The 19,215-nt window shown below is 59.4% G+C and overlaps 1 protein-coding gene across 2 annotated transcripts; it reads left to right on the forward strand.

Annotated features, from left to right (window-relative positions):
* Positions 1-10,685: 10,685 nt before the first annotated feature.
* On the forward strand, positions 10,686-19,161 carry ADCK5 (aarF domain containing kinase 5). Of its 2 annotated transcripts, XM_032848309.1 has the most exons (14): positions 10,686-10,812; positions 11,722-11,871; positions 16,660-16,735; positions 16,881-17,081; positions 17,176-17,316; positions 17,401-17,514; positions 17,617-17,748; positions 17,816-17,899; positions 18,001-18,082; positions 18,156-18,234; positions 18,330-18,421; positions 18,490-18,742; positions 18,855-18,971; positions 19,056-19,161. In XM_032848309.1, the coding sequence occupies exons 2-14, from the start codon at positions 11,834-11,836 to the stop codon at positions 19,159-19,161; spliced, it is 1,515 nt and encodes a 504-aa protein (XP_032704200.1). In that variant the 5' UTR covers positions 10,686-10,812; positions 11,722-11,833. The 2 variants fall into 2 exon arrangements, with proteins under 2 accessions (XP_032704200.1, XP_032704199.1); XM_032848308.1 differs by lacking the exon at positions 10,686-10,812 and having other exon boundaries at positions 11,852-11,871; positions 16,886-17,081.
* The last annotated feature ends 54 nt before the right edge of the window (positions 19,162-19,215 follow it).

Here is a 19,215-nt window from a genome sequence, read left to right on the forward strand (position 1 = left end):
CCGAGCCTCCGTGCGAGCCCCTTCCCTCCGCCCGTGCTGTGAGCTCCCGGGGAACCAGCGAGCTGATCCCCGCGAGCCTCGGCTTCCATCCGGTGGGAGCGGACGCCCACCCCAGAGCGGCGGAGAATCGGGGGATCGCCTGCGGGAGTGGACGCAGGGCGCGCGGTCCCAGCGCTAAAGCTAGGCTGCGGCCGCCGCCAGGGGGCGCTGTTCCGCCGCGGACGCCGGCAGGATGGGCGAGGCCTCCGGGCCCCGCCGGCTGTCGGCGGGGCGGGGCGCGCGTGCGCACTGCGCCTCCGCCCCGCAGGGGCTGCTGGGCCGAGCGACAAGAGCGTGCGGCGAGCGGGAGCCGGAGCTGTCGGGGCACCGGCGGCGGCGGCGGCCTGGAAGATGTGGCGGCCGGTGAGTTCCCCGCCCGGCTCGCCCCGGCGCCTCCGGCGCCCGCTCCCCCAAGCCCCATCAGACTCCGTCCGGAACCCCAGGGCCCCCCCCGAGCCGCCCCGTCCGGGACCGCGTCAGGGACCCCAGGGCTGCTGGGGGCGGGCGTCCTTCCCGGCGGTCGGAGCCCGCGTTCTTCACGGTAGAAAGCCCGGGACCGCGCTGGGACCGATGGGTTCCACCGGCGGGACGCCCCGAAGGGAGCGCGCCCCGGGGGACGCGACCGGAACCTGCCCCGTCGTATGCCCTCGGGGACGCCCTGCTGACCCCCGTTCCGGCGCGCACGACCGCCTTGGACCCCTGGCTGCTTTGTGCTGTGCGGCCGCCGCGGGCGGGGATCCCGCTCCCGCCTCCCCGCCCCGGCCTGCAGCCCCCCTCGCGTCGTGCCGCGCCGACCCCTGCCGCGCGGCTTTGAGCGGAGCGGAGGGCTGCGGGCCGCGGGGGCGGCGGTCTCTGCCCTCGCAGGCCTTCCTGGATTTTTCTGGGCCGCCCTCCCAGCCCTCGAAAGTGCAGCTCCTCTTCCCGTTCTGTTTCTCGGTCGGGCCTCGCGTGTTGTATCTGCAGTTAGGAGGCCGCTTTTCAAGCCTGGTGTCCTTGGGGCGCTGAGGGGCTCAGTGGGTTAAGCGCCTGCCTTCGGCTCAGGTCGTGATCTCGGGGTTCTGGGATCGAGCCCCGAGTCGGGCTCCCTGCTCAGCGGGGAGCCTGCTGCCCCCCGCCTGCTTGTGATCTCTGTCCGTCTGTCAAATTTTTAAAAAATTAAATAAACAAAGCTGGTGGCCAGCCACTCAGCTCTCACCCGCTCTGGGCCCAGGAATCCGTCCTTTTCCTCACAGGGTTTTCGGCTGAAGAGACAGAGGGTTCATCAGCATTTTCAACTTAGAGTTTCTGCGGGGCTTGTAATTTTCTAGGAAGCCTAGCCTTGTAGATTTTAGATATTAACAGTTCTTTTTCATTTAGATTTAGTGGACATAGAGCATGCTGTTAGTCAGTGATTCATCAGTCTTATACAACGTTCAGAGCTCACTCCATCCCCCAGCAACCCCGTCCCCCCTCCAGCAACCCTCAGTTTGTTCCCTAGACTTAAGAGTCCCTCGGTGTGTCTCCCTTCCGATCCCATCTTGTTTCATTTTTTCCTTCTCTGCCCCCCCACAACCCCCCATCCTGGCTCTCAAATTCCTCATATCAGGGAGATCCTATGATAGTTGTCTTTCTCCGACTGACTTATTTCGCTCAGCATAATACCCTCTAATTCCATCCACGTCGTCGCAAATGGCAAGATTTCATTCCTTTTGATGGCTGCATAGTATTCCATCGTGTATATACACCATGTCTTCTTTATCCATTCGTCTGTTGATGGACATCTAGGTTCTTTCCATAGTTTGGCTATTGTGGCCATTGCTGCTATAAACATTCGGGTGCACGTGCCCCTTTGGAGCACCACGTTTGTATCTTTAGGGTAAATCCCCAGTAGTGCGATTGCTGGGTTGTAGGGTAGTTCTATTGTCAACTTTCTGAGGACCCTCCATGCTGTTTTCCAGAGTGGCTGCACCAGCTTGCATTCCCACCAACAGTGTGGGAGGGTTCCCCTTTCTCTGCATCCTCGCCAGCATCTGTCATTTCCTGACTTGTTAATTTTAGCCATTCTGACTGGTGTGAGGTGGGATCTCATTATGGTTTTGATTTGTATTTCCATGATGCCGAGTGATGTGGAGCACTTTCTCATGTGTCTGTTGGCCATCTGGATGTCTTCTTTGCAGAAATGTCTGTTCGTGTCTTCTGCCCATTTCTTGATGGGGTTATTTGTTCTTTGGGTGTTTTGATAAGTTTTTTATAAATTTTGAATATTAGCCCTTTATGTCATTTGCAAATATCTTCTCCCATTCTGTCGTTGTCTTTTGGTTTTGTTGACTGTTTCCTTTGCTGTGCAAAAGCTTTTGATCTTGATGAAGTCTCAGTAGTTCATTTTTGCCCTTGCTTCCCTGCCTTTGGCAGTGTTTCTAGGAAGAAGTTGCTGTGGCTGAGGTCGACAAGGCCGCTGCCTGTGTTCTCCTCAAGGATTTTGTTGGATTCTTGTCTCACATTGAGGTCTTTCATCCATTTTGAGTCTATTTTTGTGTGTGGTGTAAGGAAATGGCCCAGTTTCATTCTTCTTTATGTGGCTGTCCAATTTTCCCAATACCTTTTGTTGAAGGGACTGTCTTCCTTCCATTGAATGTTCTTTCCTGCTTTCTGGAAGCCTAGTTGACCATAGAGTTGGGTCATTTCTGGGCTCTCTGTTTTGTTCCATTGATCTGTGTGTCTGTTTTTGTGCCAGTGTCATACTGTCTTGATGATGACAGCTTTGAAATGGAGCTTGAAGTCTGGAATTGTGATGCCGCTAGCTTTGTTTTTGTTTTGTTTTGTTTTCAACATTCCTCTGGCTATTTGGGGTCTTTTCTGGTTCCAGACAAATATTAGGACTGTTTGTTCCAGCTCTGTGAAAAATGTTGCTGGTATTTGGTAGGGATTGCATGGAATGTGTAGATTGCTCTAGGTAGCATAGACATTATCACAGTATTTGTTCTTCCAGTCCATGAGCATGGAACGTTTTTTCCATTTCCTTGTGTCTTCCTCAATTTCTTTCATGACTATTCTATAATGTTTTGGGTTTTTTTAAAGATTTTATTTATTTATTTGACAGACAGATCACAAGCAGGCAGAGAGGCAAGCAGAGAGAGGGGTAGCAGGCTCCCCGGTGAGCAGAGAGCCCGATACGGGGCTTGATCCCAGGACCCTGGGACCATGACCTGAGCCTAAGGCAGAGGCTTTAACCCACTGCACCACCCCAGCGCCCCTCTATATTTTTCTGAATACAGATCCTTTGCCTCTTTGGTTAGGTGTATTCCTAGCTATCTTATGGTTTTTGGTGTAATTGTAAATGGGATCAACTCCTTAATTTCTCTTCCATCTGGCTTATTGCTCGTGTATACAGTACAGCTGATTGCTGTGCACTGATTTTAGATATCCTGCAACGCTGCTAAATTCTTGTGTGCGTTCTAGCAGTTTTGAGGTGGAGTCTTTTGGGTTTTCCACGTAAGTACAGATGCATTTCTGTTAATTTTTGTGACTTGCGATGAGCAGCTGCGTCCCACAACGGTGAGGCAGAGTTCGCGTGAGAACCAGGCAGGCAGGCCCCAGATTGGCCTGTAGCACAGCACTGGACAGCTTACAAAGTGTCTGCACATAGTCGATCACTTAACCCTCCCCACTACCCTAAGGAGCAGGCTGCAGGTTTTAGCTTCCACTGAAGAGCTGCTCCCGTCTGGTATGTGGAGCCGGGCCCAGTACGCTTCTGAGTCCTGACTGGTGCCCAGAGGGTCATAGAGCCTTGGAAGAGAAAAGGGCTGGGTATTCCTAGTCTCCTGGGCCCGGATTCCAGGGCTCATTTCCTACCCGTGGGAACATTTCTGTGCCTTGGATTCCTCTGCTGCTGGAGTGCAGAGGGCGGCTGACCCTGCCAGAAAGCAAGCAGCCTTGGTTCTTGTCACCTCTGTAGTTCTGGTTCAGGCCTCGGCGCGAGGCGTAGCATGTGCTGCTTAGAGCTGTGGGCTGGGTTGTCCACAGTGACCTTTCATTCCCTAATGTGCTCTGTGCAACCGACAGGGCGGAGGGATGCCCTGGCTCAGCCTGTTGGTGACCTTTGTGATAATCTGTTTGACTCTCACTACTCAGAGCCTTTTTTTTTTTTTCCTACCTTATGGGTTGCTAGCTGAGTCCCAGGTGAGCAGCACTCTGTTTCTACAGGCAAGCTGTGCACACACGCGTGTGTTCCCCACAAGAGGCTGGGGTACAGAAGGCCCATTTTATCTCGTCCAGACTGGAAGGCTTTGAGGTGGTGGGTGCAGAGACAAGTATAAGCTAGGGTTGTCCCAAGCCAGGCAGGGCATGTGGTCGTCCTAGTGAGAAGGCACTGGTGCGTGGGGGAGCAGCCTGGGGACCCACAGCTCTCTCTTGGCCTGTTTGCTGGTGCGCTCTGGTACTTAAGCTCTGGGTGTGATTTGAGTTCCATGCTGGAAATTGCCCTGGACTGGTTTCTGGAAGATCTGACTGTAGATTCTGTCCCATATTTATAGACACGTGACTTCTTTGGGCTTTGGGGATGTCTCTTGGGTCATGGGGCTAGTTTGAGGAGCACTGGCCATCCCAGGCTGGAAGGAGCCAGGTACTTAAATGGGCCTATGGACCCTGGTGGGGGCTCAGGAGTTGTCAGTATGAGGCCTTGTCCTTGGAGTGCTGTGCAGAGCCGGGCTGCTGCAAGGGCTGCTGGCGGGTCTTACACACCGTGGCCTTGTTGCTCACCGAGCATCCAAGCTTGGGCCATGTGGGGTTCATCCTGTCACCATTTATCTGAATTCAGCCAACCTTCCTGGGCTTCCAGCTTTATGTAACAAGCACTGCACGAGATCCTGGAAGCACAGAGATGATGGAGACGTGGGCCCTGCAGTCTGGTGGGCACACGCACAGCTTGCGGAGGTGGGTGGGGGGATGAGAGTCGGGCCTGGGGAATTCGGGCTCTGGTGAAGGCCCTTCCAGGCAGGACGGCAGCCTGGGTAATAGGGCTGGGCCTGGTGCTGCGTGGACTGTCCGGGTTCAACCAGAGGGACCTTTGTTTCGGGGGTGTGAGTGAGAGTCACTCGGCGCTGGGAAGTGCCTTGGGGGGTGGTGAGATGCGGCCGAGAAAGCAGGAACTGGTACTGGGGGCTGTGGCCGGTTACCCTTCTGGCCTTGCCGCCTGTGAGCCTTGTGCCTTAGGGTGGGATGATTGAGAGTCGGTGCGCTCCTCTGTGAAAGGAGCAGGACAGCCCCTCCTGCTCGGCCCTCGTGGGCACCTGGAGGGTCTGGGGGTCTTGCGGCGCTGGGTTTAGCCTGTGGTCTTGGGGCAGCCGTGCCTGGGCTCCGGTGCGTTTTGTTCCCTGCTGGCCTCTGCGGCCTCGGTGCTTGCGGCCTCAGAATCGGGAGCCTTTTGCTCCCCCTCCGGTTTGTCGGCTAGAACAGCACGTGGATCTTTCCTGTCCCTACCTCGTGAAGGCTCACGTCTCAGAATAATCATTGTCGGTCAACTTTGGCCGTTTTCCTTCTTTATCGGGGGCGGTGAGCTTCTGCAGGAATCCGTGAACGCACTGGAGCTGCGCGGCCAACCTCGCCTCCTTCACTCTCTCCTGCCCGTCTGCCGCTGGTACGTGAAGCGCTTCTCCACGTTCCCTACGTGACTCTCGGAGGTGTACACGTGTCGGACATAGTCTCTTCTCTTCTGGACTAAATGCTTGTTTTCCTTCTGAAAAAGCAATGGGAAGCTGTTGATCTTTTAACATAAATAATTCAGTTTAATCTAGTACGTGTGTGCTTGTGCGTGTTAGGTGGGGCGGGCTTCTGGGGGCGGGGCCGTTGGCAGGAGGGGAAGGGCCCGGGGACCAGCAGGCAGCTTGGCGCAGTGAGCCAGGGGGGCTGTGGAGAGTAGCTGCTCCTTTTTTTTTTTTTTTTTAATATATATTTTATTTATTTATTTGGCAGACAGAGATCACAAGCAGGCAGAGAGGCAGGCAGAGAGAGGGGGAAGCAGGCTCCCCGCTGAGCAGAGAGCCTGATGCGGGGCTCGATCCCAGGACCCTGAGATCATGACCTGAGCCGAAGGCAGAGGCTTAACCCACTGAGCCACCCGGCACCCCGAGTAGCTGCTCCTTGACCCATACCTTACTAGTGCAGTGGTCCAAGCTTTATAGACAGTGGAAGGGAGGTATCGAGAGGGAAGTAGCCTGCCCTCACTGGACAGCTAGTACCTGCGGGAACCTGCATTCCAATTCCAGGCTCAGAAGTCTGCGTTCCTAGTCTGCCCCTTCTCAGCCTTGGCTCTCCCTGAGTCTCTAGGCCAGGGTCATCCTGGGCACTGTCTGCTCTTGGGCAGTGTCCCTGGTCTCCACCCACTCAATGCCAAGGGGACCCCTTTACCCAGGTTGTGACAACCTGTGTCTCCAGACAGTGTCTCCAGACAGTGCCCGGTGTCCTGAGCACGTGGTCGCCCTTGGCGAGTGGCCCCACCCTGCCCTAGCTGCCTCATCCTCATAACGCCACCTTCCTAGGATGTGGAGAAAAGGAGCTCTCTTACACCGCTGGCAGGAATGCAAGCTGCTGTAGCCCTTCGGGAGAAGAGTATGGCGGTTCCTCAAGAAGTTAAACCTCGGGGTGCTTGCGTGGCTCCGTCATTAGGTGTCTGCCTTTGGCTCAGGTCATGGTCCTGGGGTCCTGGGATGGAGCCCTGTGTCAGGCTCCTGCTCAGCGGGCGGCCTGCTTCTCCGTCCCCAGCTCCTTGTGCTTGTGTGATCCCTCTCCCTATCTCTCTGTCAAATAAATAAATAAAATCTTCAAAGAAAAAAAGCAGTTAAAAATCGAGCCACCCTATGACCCAGCATTTGCACTACTAGCTGCTTACCCCGAAATACGAAGCCACTCATTCAGAGGGCTGCGTGCCCCCTTTGTTTACAGCAGCATTATCAGCGGTAGCCGGACCGGAAGCACCCGGGTGCCCTTGGGTGGCGACTGGGTGGAGAGGACGTGGTGCGGTGCGGTGGGATGTTCCTCGGCCACAGAAAGGAACGGGGTCTTGCTCTTTGCGGCAGCACGGACGGAGCTGGAGCGTGGTGCGGGGGGGCAAGGTCAGAGAAGGGCCAGTGCCGCGTGCGGCTCATCGGTCTCCCCGGTGGGATCTGAGAGACACGTGAGCAAAGGGAGAAACAAAAGAGAGAGACAAAGCAGGAACCAGACTCTTCAGTCCAGAGAATGGAGGTCACCGGAGGGGAGGAGGGTGGCGGGATGGGCAGCAGGCCTGGGGGTCAGAGAGGGCGATGGGCAGCAGGTGGTGGTAGAAGCGTTGAGTCGCCGTGTCACCGTCACGTATCATGCACGTTGACTGCTGGAGGGAAATAAAAACTTAAAATGGGCGCCTGGGGGCTCGGTGGGTTAAGCCGCTGCCTTCGGCTCAGGTCATGATCTCAGGGTCCTGGGATCGAGCCCCGCATCGGGCTCTGGGCTCAGCGGGGAGCCTGCTTCCCCCCCCCGCCCGCCTGCCTCTCTGCCTGCTTGTGATCTCTGTTACGTAAAGAAATAAAAAATCTTTAAAAAAGAAAAAATTCAGGGCCAAGCTTACAGAATGGTCGCATGTAGCTAACAGTGCAGATGCCGCTGCCTGCGACCACGCACTGTGTCTTGCTATAGCTGTTCCTGTTTCTATTTGAAACCACATATTTGGGGGGTACCGGGGAGGCTGAGTGGTTAGGCATCTGCTTTCTGCTCAAGTCATGATCCCAGGGTCCCAGAATCGAGACCCCCATCGGGCTCCCTGTTCATCAGGAAGCCTGCTTCTCCCTCTCCCACTCCCCCTGCTTGTGTTCCCTCTCTCGCTGTCTCTGTCAAATAAAGTCTTAAAATATATATATATATATGTGTATATATATAGTTGTCATTGGACCATTTGAATGTAAGTTGCAGACGTTTTCACTCGATCTCTAAACGTTTCAGCATGCATCCCCTAACAAGGTCATTCTCACACAGCTTCCTCTCGCCTGGGGTGTGAACAGGAACTCCCCACGCTTGCCGCATTCTGACTAGAGTGCTGTTCCCGGACTGTGTTCATAGGAGCCTTCCTGCCGCCTGAGGTGTGCCTGGGCTCTTGTCTATCTAGCCTTCCAGGTGACAACTTTTTTCCTGTGATTGTGTTTTAACTTATTGTTATAAAAAATTGCAAACGTTGGGGCACCTGGGTGGCTCAGTGGTTGTCTGATTCCTTTTTGTTGAGAGAGTGAGTGAGCACGAGCAGGGGGAGAGGCAGAGGGAGAGGGAGAAGCAGGCTCCCCGCTGAGCAAGGAGCCCAATGTGGGACTTGATCCCAGGACCCTGAGATCATGACCTGCACTGAAGGTAGTAAGCATTCAATTCTTGATTTTGGTTCAGGTCATGATCTCAGGGTCCTGGGATCGAGTCCCCATCACGCTCCTCGCTCAGCGGGGAGCCTGCTTGTCTCCTCTCCCTCTGCTTGCGCTCTCTCTCTCTCTCTCAAATAAATCTTTTTAAAAATTTGCAAATATTTATAGAATCAGATAATCGATAAGTGGCTGTGCCCAGCGCCAGTGTTCCCAACTCACGGATCCTGATGACTTCCTGGAGAGGCCAGGCTGTTGAGAGGGTCCTTGAGCCCTGGATCCACTCGGCAGACGTGCTCAGGGTCATGGACAGTGAGGGCTGAGCTCCCGTTCTTACTCAGTGGGCTTGCCGTCCTCTTGAGCGGAACCACCGCACAGCTCTCACAGGCCAGAGGGCCAGGCAGCCGGGGTGGGACGGCATCCCAGCGCTCCCAGGCTCTCTGGCACAAGCGTGGGGCCATCTTGCCAGGTCCCCACGCTTGCCTCGAATCCGCTCAGCTCCACCCAGCCTCACCCTCCTCCTGGACTGACCTCCCAGCATAGTGCCCACTCCCTGTAGGAGAACCCCGGGGCCCCTTGGGGTTCTCTGCCTGGCTCCAGCTCACTTGGCTGCCCCCTCTCTGTGGGCACACCCCCGCCCACCACCTGTGAGCTCCCACCACACTTCCCAGCCACATAGGCCTCTCCTCCCCAGAAATGCCCTGTGCTCTCCTGGCTTCAGGCCTCCACCGAGTCCACCTTCTCTGTGTAGAAGACCCTCTCTGGTGTCATGTGGGAGTCCCACTTGCAGCCAGATGGCAGGATCCTCCCTCCCTTGTGCCCCGAGCCGTCCCTGTGTCTCTTTGGCTTTGTCTGTGTCCGCAGCCCCTGGCTGGATGCGGGGCATCTCCAGCAGGGTTTGTGGGAGGGGAACGTGCGGTGGAAGAGCGGGCTCTGGAGGAGTACGGGGGACGGGGCTGCAGGCCTTGAGAAGAGCAGGCAGGGCGGACAGAGCCTGGACAGAGGCCTCTGAGGGGAGGGCGTGGCGCACACGAGGCTTTCCCTCCGGCGCACGTGCTTGTGGTCACAGACCCTTGAGATCCCAGCCCAGACCCCCCCATACTGCAGGCCATCACTGATGTTCTGAGCGGCTGTCACCGGGTGTCTATGGTCACAGACGCCCATCCTCTAGGCTTCTGCCGCGGAGCCTGCACAGAGCCGCTTGCCCGTGGCCTAGCAGGTCGCAGGCCAGAGGGCAGCGGGGGGGCGCCGCGCCGGCCCACTCTCTCACGCACAGAAGCCTACGGCGCTGCCTGTGGTGCCTTTCTCGCCTCTGGGGTTTCCTTGAGGATCTGCGCTCACTGTGTGTGGCCTCGCCGAGCAGAGGGTTTCTCTCAGCCTGTGTTTTCCTCTTGGGACAGTAGGTCATGGACCTTTTCCTTTGACTCTTGTGTTGTTTTGCAGTCCTTGAAATTGCTTTCAGGGCTGTGTGCTTTGGCCAGAAAATGGTTGGAAAGCCGGTCCTTTATTTGGTTCAGGGTTCACGGTAATAATGTTAACATCTGTGCCATGTGTCATTATTATACACAACCTTTTTTTCTCTATAAAGGGAATTGCAGTTGGCAATTTGTGGTTAAAGACCTCAGAAGACCCCATAATTCAAATAAGATTGGGAGACCAGGGTTGTCTGAAAGTGTAGGAGGGCCGTGATGCTTCCGTGGTCGCTGAAACAGACCAGCACGCTGAGCGGTCCCCGTGGTCCTTGTGGCTGGCTGTGGCACGTCTTCCACTTGGCCTTCCCTGCCCTCTGCCGTGTCTCTGCCGCTGGGGTCCTAGCAGGTGTTTCCAGAGCAACCGCCCGCACAGGGTCCTTTTACTGCTTCTGCCCCCAGCCCACCCCTGACATCTTTCTGATTGTGTAATTAAACATTACACAGCTTTGGAAATTCAGAATGACCAGGCTACTGGTCAGTGGGCTGAGAAGCAGAAGGATAGTCAGCAAGAGGTCCCAGGGCCACCAGGAGAGGGTCCGAGGCAGGAACAGAAGGGACGCATGGAGGTGGGGTGTTTCTAGTGACCTGTCGTGGTGCCTTGAGGCAGAGGCTCCTGGTGCGGACGGTATAGCCTTGCCTGCTCTCGTGTTGTGCTTGGGTCTTGGCCTTGCTCCCCAGAGGTGGGATTGTCCTTGCGTTCCTGAAGCGAACGTGTGGGCCTGGCCCTGAGCACAGGCCCTGCAAGTGCCGACCGACACTGGTGACGTACTGGGGCCCTGGGAGGTGCTGCTTGCCCCTCAGCTCGGGGCCGGGGTGACCCTGTGCCGTTTGTTCCCTTTGCAGTCACAGCTGTGCCGCTTCCACTCTGCCCTGCTGCAGAGCAGCCGGGACCCCCAGCTGGCCCCTGCTGCCCTTTCCAGGAGAAACCTCCGGGTCCTGCCTGCAAGGTGGTGAGTTCCCCGCAGCCCTGGGTGCCCTCTGTGGCCTGTGCCCCTTGCCAGGCAGGGATGGAAGACCTCCCTTGTGGGGCCCAAGGCCGGACTTCTCTGTGCCTCCGCCGGCACGACAGATGGCGTCTGCTCCTCCGTGTGGTGGCCTGGAGTCGCCAGCCCCGGCCCCCGCCGGGGACTGGCGCTCCTAGGGCGGGACTCTGCTGGCGGCAGCGTGAGCACACGGCGGCTAGAGCTGTGGGCTCTGGGAAGACAGTCACCGGCTCAGAGCGAGCAGAAGGCCTGGCCGCTGTGGCTAGAGCCAAAACTAGCCGTAGAAGGAGCGAGAACTGGAGGCAGGAGGGTTCCAGGCCTGAGGCCAGTGGGCAGGACAGCGTGGGAGTGAGGCAGGAGGCGTCAGGAGGCCAGACTCAGGCCTGGCGGGCTGCAGTGAGTTACCTGAGCCCACACTCGCTGGTGACCTCGGCACAGACGTGTGACTCAATGCCGGGCTCCCGTCGGGGTCTCCCCTTCATCCCCGTCGCCCACGCATCGTGCCCAGCTCTGCCGTCCTGGCACTTGGCAGTTCATTTGGGCATCCTCAGGGCAGTGGTGGCTCGCACAGCACAGGCCTGTCCGGTGGGGCTCTCAGCTCTGCCCGTGAGCTGCTTTCCTGCTCACGGGCGCTTGGAGCGTGGCGTCCAGGGAGCGTGCGGGGCTTGGGCTAGGTGATTGGGAACGCGCTGGTGAGCACATGGGCCTCTGGACCCAGTGTCGCCAGCAGAGGCTTCCGGTGCAGCTGCAGCTCCCCAGGGTGAGCCGGACCCCGCCGTGAGGGCCCGCGGGCCATGGGGAGCAGAGGCCGGCAGAGCCCTGGCCTGGAGGCCGGACAGGAAGTAACCCACACCACACGCCTCTGTCTCCCTCCAGGTCCCTCAGACCCCAGCCCCTGTGGAGGAAGGTGCTCTCTGCCACGGTGCTGGGGGTCCCCCTGCTCCTTGGGGCCCACTACCTCGCAGCAGAGCCTCAGGAGAAGAGAAGGATGAGGCTCGTAGTGGACGGTGTAGGGCGCTTCGGCAGGTAGGAGGGGTGGGGGCATGGGACGTCTTTCTCCCCCAGCCAGTCCTGTCCTGAGATGTGTGGAGCCTGAGCTGGGGCTAGGAGGGGCTGCAGGGTTTTGCTGGAATCTTGCAAGCCACCTTCCAGACCCTCCAGTGCTGCCGCAAGGACGTGGTGCTGACGAGCCGTGTACCCGGGACGCGGCCTCTTCCAGACCCTGCAGATCAGCCTTGGAGGGCAGAGAGCTGGTCCGGCTTCTGCCAGCTGGTGGGCAGACGGGCAGCTGCCTCCTCCTCCTCCTCCCCTTCCCCTTCCTCCTCTTTTTCTCACCTCCACTCCCCCAAGGACAGTGGGCACCCAGAGGGCTCGGGGGCTCGGGCGGGAGGGCTGCCAACCCTCCTCCACTCCCCATGGACTGGACTAGAGACGGACAGTGTCTGGTCATTAATATCAAGGGTGCCTTAAACTGAAGGCCTTCCTCAGACTCCCTCATCTACCAGTGCTAGATTCCTGGGCTGGGGCTGATCTTCCTGTCGGAGCCCCTCGGACAGACGTTTCTGCTGTTGGTCAGACCGGGGAATTCCTACAGCCAGGAAGTCCTGACAACCAGTTCTTGGCTTTGAGTGAAAACTCAGTCTAAGCCAAACCCACCGCTGGGCTGGGCTGGGGGTCTCATACTGCTGCCCCAGGAGGCGGCTCACACGCAACCTTGCTCGAGGCAGCTGCGGGGTCGGGGCCTACGGCTCTGAGCACCTGCAGCCTCGCGACCCTGGTCCATCTCTCAAGGAAATGCTTAGGCCTTACTAAGGCCTTCGGGCACTTAGCCAGAAACTTCGCTGAGATTTGTGCTCATGGAGACCGTGATCGGGTGAAGGCTTGAACACTTCCTGCCATGGGGACAAAACAGGCTCTCCATTTTTTTTTTTTTTTAAGATTTATTTATTTATTTGACAGACAGAGATCACAAGTAGGCAGAGAGGCAGGCAGAGAGAGAGGGAGAGAGAGGAGGAAGCAGGCTCCCCGCCGAGCAGAGAGCCCGATGTGGGGCTGGATCCCAGGACCCTGAGATCATGACCTGAGCCAAAGGCAGAAGCTTTAACCCAGGCACCACCCAGAGCCACCCAGGCGCCCCAAGAAAATGTATTTGCACAGCTTGCTTTCAGAGGCTGGGCTGGGATTGGAGGGAGGGAGCTGGAACTAATTCTTTTCTCAACATGTTCTTGTCAACTGTAAGCCCCAGCCATTGCCAGGACAGGCACAGGGTGACCACAGGGCCTCCTGAGTCCGCGGCATTGAACGTGGGGGAGGCCGGAGCGCAGGTGGGGAGCAGTTCAGGGCTGGCTCCCCGCCCGGGGGTTGGGTGCACGTTCCGCTGCAGGAGAATAGAACACGCCCCGTGTGAGTGAAGGCTCAGAGGTGGGCGGTGGGAAGTCCGTGTCAAGGCCTTGCTCTCCCACCCCTGCCCCCTATTCAGTCGTAGCTTTTCAGAAACCTGTGGTCTTTTTTTTTTTTTTTTGGACACAGTTTTAAATGTCCGGAAAAGTTGTAGGAATTAGACAAAAGAACTTTTTTCTTCCTGAAATGCCTACAGAGGAGTTGTCAGTGTGCGCCATTGCCCCGTAAGCTGGGGTCTTTCCTAAACAAGGGCGTTTTCCATGAGCACCGTCAGGACACTGGTACGCTATGAGCCTCTAACTTCCTAAGCTCACCTGCCTGTCACCAGGATCGCATACCAGGCCCACCTCTAATTTCCTGCGGTCTAGAATAGTGTCTCCTTGGTTCTTATGGCTAAACCTGGGCTCAGGCATGGCCCCCCAGACCCCCATGTGGGCCCAGGGCTGTCAGTTTCGAAGGCTCCCTGGGCCAAATCACAGGACTCAGGAAAGTGCCGTACTCTGGGTTGAGCTGTTTTCCCAGCAAACAAGAGACAAATCAGAGCGCAAGGAAGAGGTGCACAGGGAGAGCCCCAGATTCAGAGTTTCCGTATCCTCAGAGACCTGCCCTGTCGCTGACAGGCTGCCGCGCACCCGGTTGGTTCTGGGAGCTTTGTGTGCGCGGTTTCCACGGGAGCCTCCTTCCAGGCAAGACTGAATCGTGGGCCTCCGACTGACTGTGTCCAGTCCCCGTCCCTGCCCCCAGCCAGGCTGATCTCTCGTGGTCTGAGCGCGTCGTCAGTGTGCACTGTCCCTGCCCGTCACCAATGCGGACAGTCCTGTCACTCAGGAGATGGGGGTGGTTCAGAGACCACCTGCCAGGAGCTGGGGCACAGGCCAGGCCCTTCTGGCTGAAGTTAATTATTCACCACCCAGGGACCTTGACGCCTTGGGAGGCTCATAGGCCAGTGATGTTGGACAACGGGGGTCAGCAAACTGTGGCCAGACTTGGCTGCTGCCACGGGATGCGTAAGCTTCCTTGGGCTCGTGGTCTTCTCCGCTCTGCGTGTCGCGGGCAGCTGCCGGCTCTCACTGCAGCAGCCGGGGGCAGGCCTAGGGCTCAGCAAAATCCTTGCCGTCCCACTTTGTCAGGAAGCATGTTGGTGACCCCTTCTGTAGGGGGCCCCTCCGTCTGGGTCTGAGCGAGGCGCACAGGCGGGTTCAGTTGGTGCCGTTTGCCGTGGTTCTGCCCCCGGGGCGGCGGTCCATCCGGGCCACTCTTCTCGGAGCGACGTTCGAGGTGGTCCCTGCGCCCCACTGCCCGCTGGCCCAGTGCCTCCCAGGGCTTCCGAGTGAGTTCATTCCCACCCTGGCCCCCACGTCGTGGCTTTGCTCACTCAGTTGCTCCACAGATGCTACCTGCCATCCTGCTGGTGGGAAACACGCTCTTCTCCCCACCCACTTGTACCCGTCCGCACTCGGGGGTCTCTTACTGATTGTATGGGCCGCTGCTCTCCGCCAGCATCAGCCGTTTTCTTGTTGCTGACTGTTCCAGGTTTAGCCTTTGTGATCCTTTCTTAATTTCCAATTTATTTGTTTGTTTGTTTGTTTGACAGAGAGGGCACAAGCAGGCAGAGAGCGGGGGAAGCAGGCTCCCCCCGAGCAGGGAGCCCGATGTGGGGCTCCATCCAGGACCCTGAGGTCATGACCTGAGCCGAAGGCAGAGGCCTAACCCTTGAGCCCCCAGGCGCCCCTGCGGGGTCTTTTGTCTCTGGCATCTTACTGTAAAACATCTCGAGCCGTGGAGCTGGAGACACCACACCGAGCCTAGACTTGGGCGTTACGTCTTCGGACTGTCGTTCCAACTCCGCCCGGGGTCCGTTTGCAGGGTCTCCACTTCTGGGGCTTTCTGTCCCTCCACGCACTCAGACACTGTCTTGTTCTTTCCCAGGCCTGGACTCGGCCATTCTCCAGGGAGCCTGGCTCCTTGGGATGGCGGGGGGTCTTAAGGGCCGGGGGTGGGTGGCGGCGTGCTCGCTGCCCCCAGGCTCTTCTGCAGACGAGAGCGCGGAGCTGTTCGGACACGGGGCTGTGCGCACACGCTTCCACGTGTCTGTCTGCGGCCGTCCACACCACACCTTGCACTCACACAGTATTTCCCAGTACAGAGATCATTCTCATCCACTCCCTTTCCAGAACCCCTCTCTCCAGCTGGGAGGACCTTGGCTTCCCTTGGTAGCGTGTTTGGCCAGTCACCGAGTGCAGCAGCTACCCCTGCCCCTTTGCAGACCTTGCATTGCCTTTTGGACTGAATCACTCAAGGAGGGACGCCCCCTCCCCCGCTTTGTATCTCTAGGGAGCTCAGAGAACTCGTGTCCTTGCGCCCCTGCCAGCCACACACTCTGTTCTTCACAAACAGTCCTGTTTGTTCCCTGGGTCCAGATGGGGGTGAGTGGGACAGAGCCTGTTTGGGGAGTGCGGCGTGGCAAGCACAAGGCACGCGCTGCCCTGTGCACTGAGCGTGCTCAGTCACCACGACTGCGGGGTGGGCGGCCTCTACCCTAGCAGGGAGGCAGACCCGTCCAGAATCCAGCAGCCTTTTCCTTCCCGTCCTTCAGCTACGGCCCTCCTGTGGCGGAGCTGGTGGGAGGCAGGAAGAGAAGAGGTTTGGCTTGACCAGTGGTTTTGGGTCCCCTCGGGGCTGCTTCCTTGAGGAGCAGGAGCCCTACAGCCCTCTCATGAAGGTCTGAGGGTCTGCAGTCTGTGATGCTGGAGGCTGGACTCAGCCCTGGTTCCTTCCCTCTCCAGACCCAGGCGGCCTGTCTATAGCCCGGGCCGCAGGGAGAGAGTGCTTGCCCTTGCCAACGTAAGAGGGGCCCAGGCTCCCAGGACTGTGGAGAGCACTGGGAGCCCTGCCCTGGGATCCAGCTGCTGGGAGGCTGTTGTCCTTGGACATATGCAGTGCGTGTGCATATGGGGGCTCTGCTGGGCCGGCAGTGCAGACCCACCTGAGCAACACCATGTCTGCACAAGGGAGCTGGTGACAGCTGCCAGCTCAGTAGCCCTCACTGCTGCACAGGTCCTAGGTGCTGTGAGAATGAGGAAGAAGCCCAGCCTGGTCGTGAGGGCCTGAACGTCCCCCCACCCCCCAGTTCTCACCCACTCCCGTCTGTCCCGGGTGCTCATTGCTGCACATTCAGGCACAGGAGTGGTGTGGACACAGGCTGCCTGTTGTGTAGACCAGGAGCTGAGACTGCCCCGCTGGCAGTGCGGAGTAAAGAAGCTAGACGGGAGCCTGTCCTCTCCCTCCCTGTCCAGCCTGGGAGCCCAGCAGCCCTGCCACCTGCTCAGTTTGGGGGCCAGTGTTCTGGGGCGGGGGTGGGATGGCTCCAAGGCCCCATGCCTTGGGGGTGCTAAAGGCAGCCTCTGCCAACAGGTCTCTGAGGATAGGCCTGCAGATCTCCCTGGACTACTGGTGGTGTACAAACGTCGTCCTGCGAGGGGTGGAAGAGGTTTGTCCCTGCACCCTAGCTACAGTGGGCAAGGCCTCTTGCTGGGGGAAGAGGGGGGACAGTGACACGCTAGATGAAGGTGGGTGCTGGAGCACGGAGGCGGCACCTGCCAGCCCCCATCCCTTCCCTCCATGCCTGTGGTCAGAACAGCCCGGGGTACTTGGAGGTGATGTCTGCGTGTCACCAGCGGGCAGCTGACGCCCTGGTCGCCGGGGCCATCAGCAATGGGGGCCTCTATGTGAAGCTGGGCCAGGGGCTGTGCTCTTTCAACCACCTGCTGCCCCCGGAGTACATCAGGACTCTGCGTGTGCTGGAGGACCGGGCCCTCACGCGTGGCTTCCAGGAGGTGAGCCCTGCTCTTGGGTTGGGGGCTGGGCAGTCTGGCAGCCTCCCTGCTGCCGCTCCGCCGGCTGCTCCGCGAACCCCCCGCCCCCTGCCAGGTGGACGAGCTGTTCCTCGAGGACTTCCAGGCCCTGCCCCACAAGCTCTTCCGGGAGTTCGACTACCAGCCCGTCGCGGCTGCGAGCCTGGCCCAGGTGCACCGAGCCACGATGCACGATGGCACGGAGGTGGCCGTGAAGGTACGCCGGGGCCTGTCCCGCGCTGCGGCAGGTCTGGGGAGGTGCCCGCGGCCCCAGGTCCTCCCCACAGCCTCGCCCACGCAGGTGCAGTACATCGACCTGCGGGACCGCTTCGAGGGGGACGTCCGCACGCTGGAGCTGCTGCTCTGGCTCGTGGAGCTCATGCATCCCAGCTTTGGCTTCAGCTGGGTCCTCCAGGTCAGCGCCGCCCGGAGGCGGGCCGGAGCAGGGGGGCGCACGCCCCGTGCTGGGGTGGGCCGGTCCCCAAGCCGGACCCTCAGCTGCCCGTGTGGCCCCCAGGACCTGAAGGGCACCCTGGCCCAGGAGCTGGACTTTGAGAACGAGGGCCGGAACGCCGAGCGCTGTGCACGGGAGCTGCGGCATTTCCGCTACATCGTGGTCCCCCGTGTGCACTGGGACGTGTGCAGCAAGGTGGGCTGGGCCCCTCCGGGGTGGGCACGTGCAGCCCGGCCAAGCTCAGCCACCTGCTCTCTCCCAGCGCGTGCTGACGGCTGAGTTCTGGGACGGCTGCAAGGTCAACGATGTGGACGCCATCAGAGGCATGGGGCTGGCGGCAAAGGATGTGAGTTCCGTGGGCGGGGTGGGCGGGGGTGGGCAGGCAGGTCACGGGTGGGGGGGTGTGCTACGTACCCAGTGGCGGTGGCCGGTCCCAACCTCCCCCAGATCGCGGAGAAACTCATCCAGGCTCTCGCGGAGCAGATATTTTACACCGGCTTCGTCCACGCGGACCCCCACCCGGGCAACGGTAGGAAAGGGCCTGGGTCTGGGAGCTGGAGGGTGGGGGTCGGAGCCCACAAGCTGACAAGCTGCATCCCTAGTTCTGGTGCGGAAAGGCCCCGACGGGAAGGCGCAGCTGGTGCTGCTGGACCACGGGCTCTACCAGTTTCTGGACGAGAAGTAAGCCAGCCACAGAGCCGGAGGGAGATGGTTCGGGGGCTGGGGCGGGGGGGTGCTGGGGCGCTGGGCCCGGCCTCACTGCTGGCTTCCCACAGGGACCGGGCGGCCCTGTGCCAGCTGTGGCGGGCCATCATTCTCCGGGACGACGCGGCCATGAAGGCACACGCAGAGGCCCTTGGGGTGCGAGGTGAGGCCGGGCTCTGCGGGTGTGGAGCTCTGGGGGGCACCCGGTCCCGGCTCACCCCCCGCCTGCAGACTACCTCCTCTTCTCCGAGGTGCTCATGCAGCGGCCCGTGCGCCTGGGCCAGCTGTGGCGCTCGCACCTGCTGAGCCGTGAGGAGGCGGCCTACATGCAGACCATGGCGCAGGAGCGCTTTGAGGCCGTCATGGGCGTGCTCAAGGCCCTGCCGCGGCCCATGCTGCTCGTGCTGCGCAACGTCAACACCGTGCGCGCCATCAACACCGCCCTGGGCACCCCCGTCGACCGCTACTTCCTCATGGCCAAGAGGTGGGTGCCGGCTGGCCAAGGCCCCGGGGGAGTGGTGGGGGAGTGGCAGGGCCTTGGCAGGAGGCAGTGGCCAGAGTGGGACCAGGCTGGGCTGACTTGTGACTCTGGGCAGCGCGGTCAGGGGCTGGAGCCGCCTGGCAGGTGCAGCGTACCAGAGCGTCTACGGGGCTAGTGTCCTGCGCCACATCAAGGTCATCTGGGAGATGTTCAAGTTTGAAGTGGCCTTAAGGTGAGACAGGAGGGGCAGGCATCCAGGGTGGGTGGCCGAGACTTGCTCCCCACCCACCCCTGACCCCCCTGCCCTTCCTCGCAGGCTAGAGACCCTGTCGATGCAGCTCAACGCCCTCCTTATTCGGCTCTTGGTCCAGCTGGGCCTCCTGCCCGAGACCCAGGGGCTTTCCCAGTACTTGGAGACCTAGGCAGTCCTGGGGCCAAGAGACCCTCAGGGCTGGTGCAGCGTCTGGCCCCACAGA

The sequence above is a fragment of the Lontra canadensis genome, unplaced genomic scaffold, assembly GCF_010015895.1.
Source record: "Lontra canadensis isolate GAN:19392208 unplaced genomic scaffold, GSC_riverotter_1.0 scaffold201, whole genome shotgun sequence".
NCBI classification, from domain to species: domain Eukaryota; kingdom Metazoa; phylum Chordata; class Mammalia; order Carnivora; family Mustelidae; genus Lontra; species Lontra canadensis.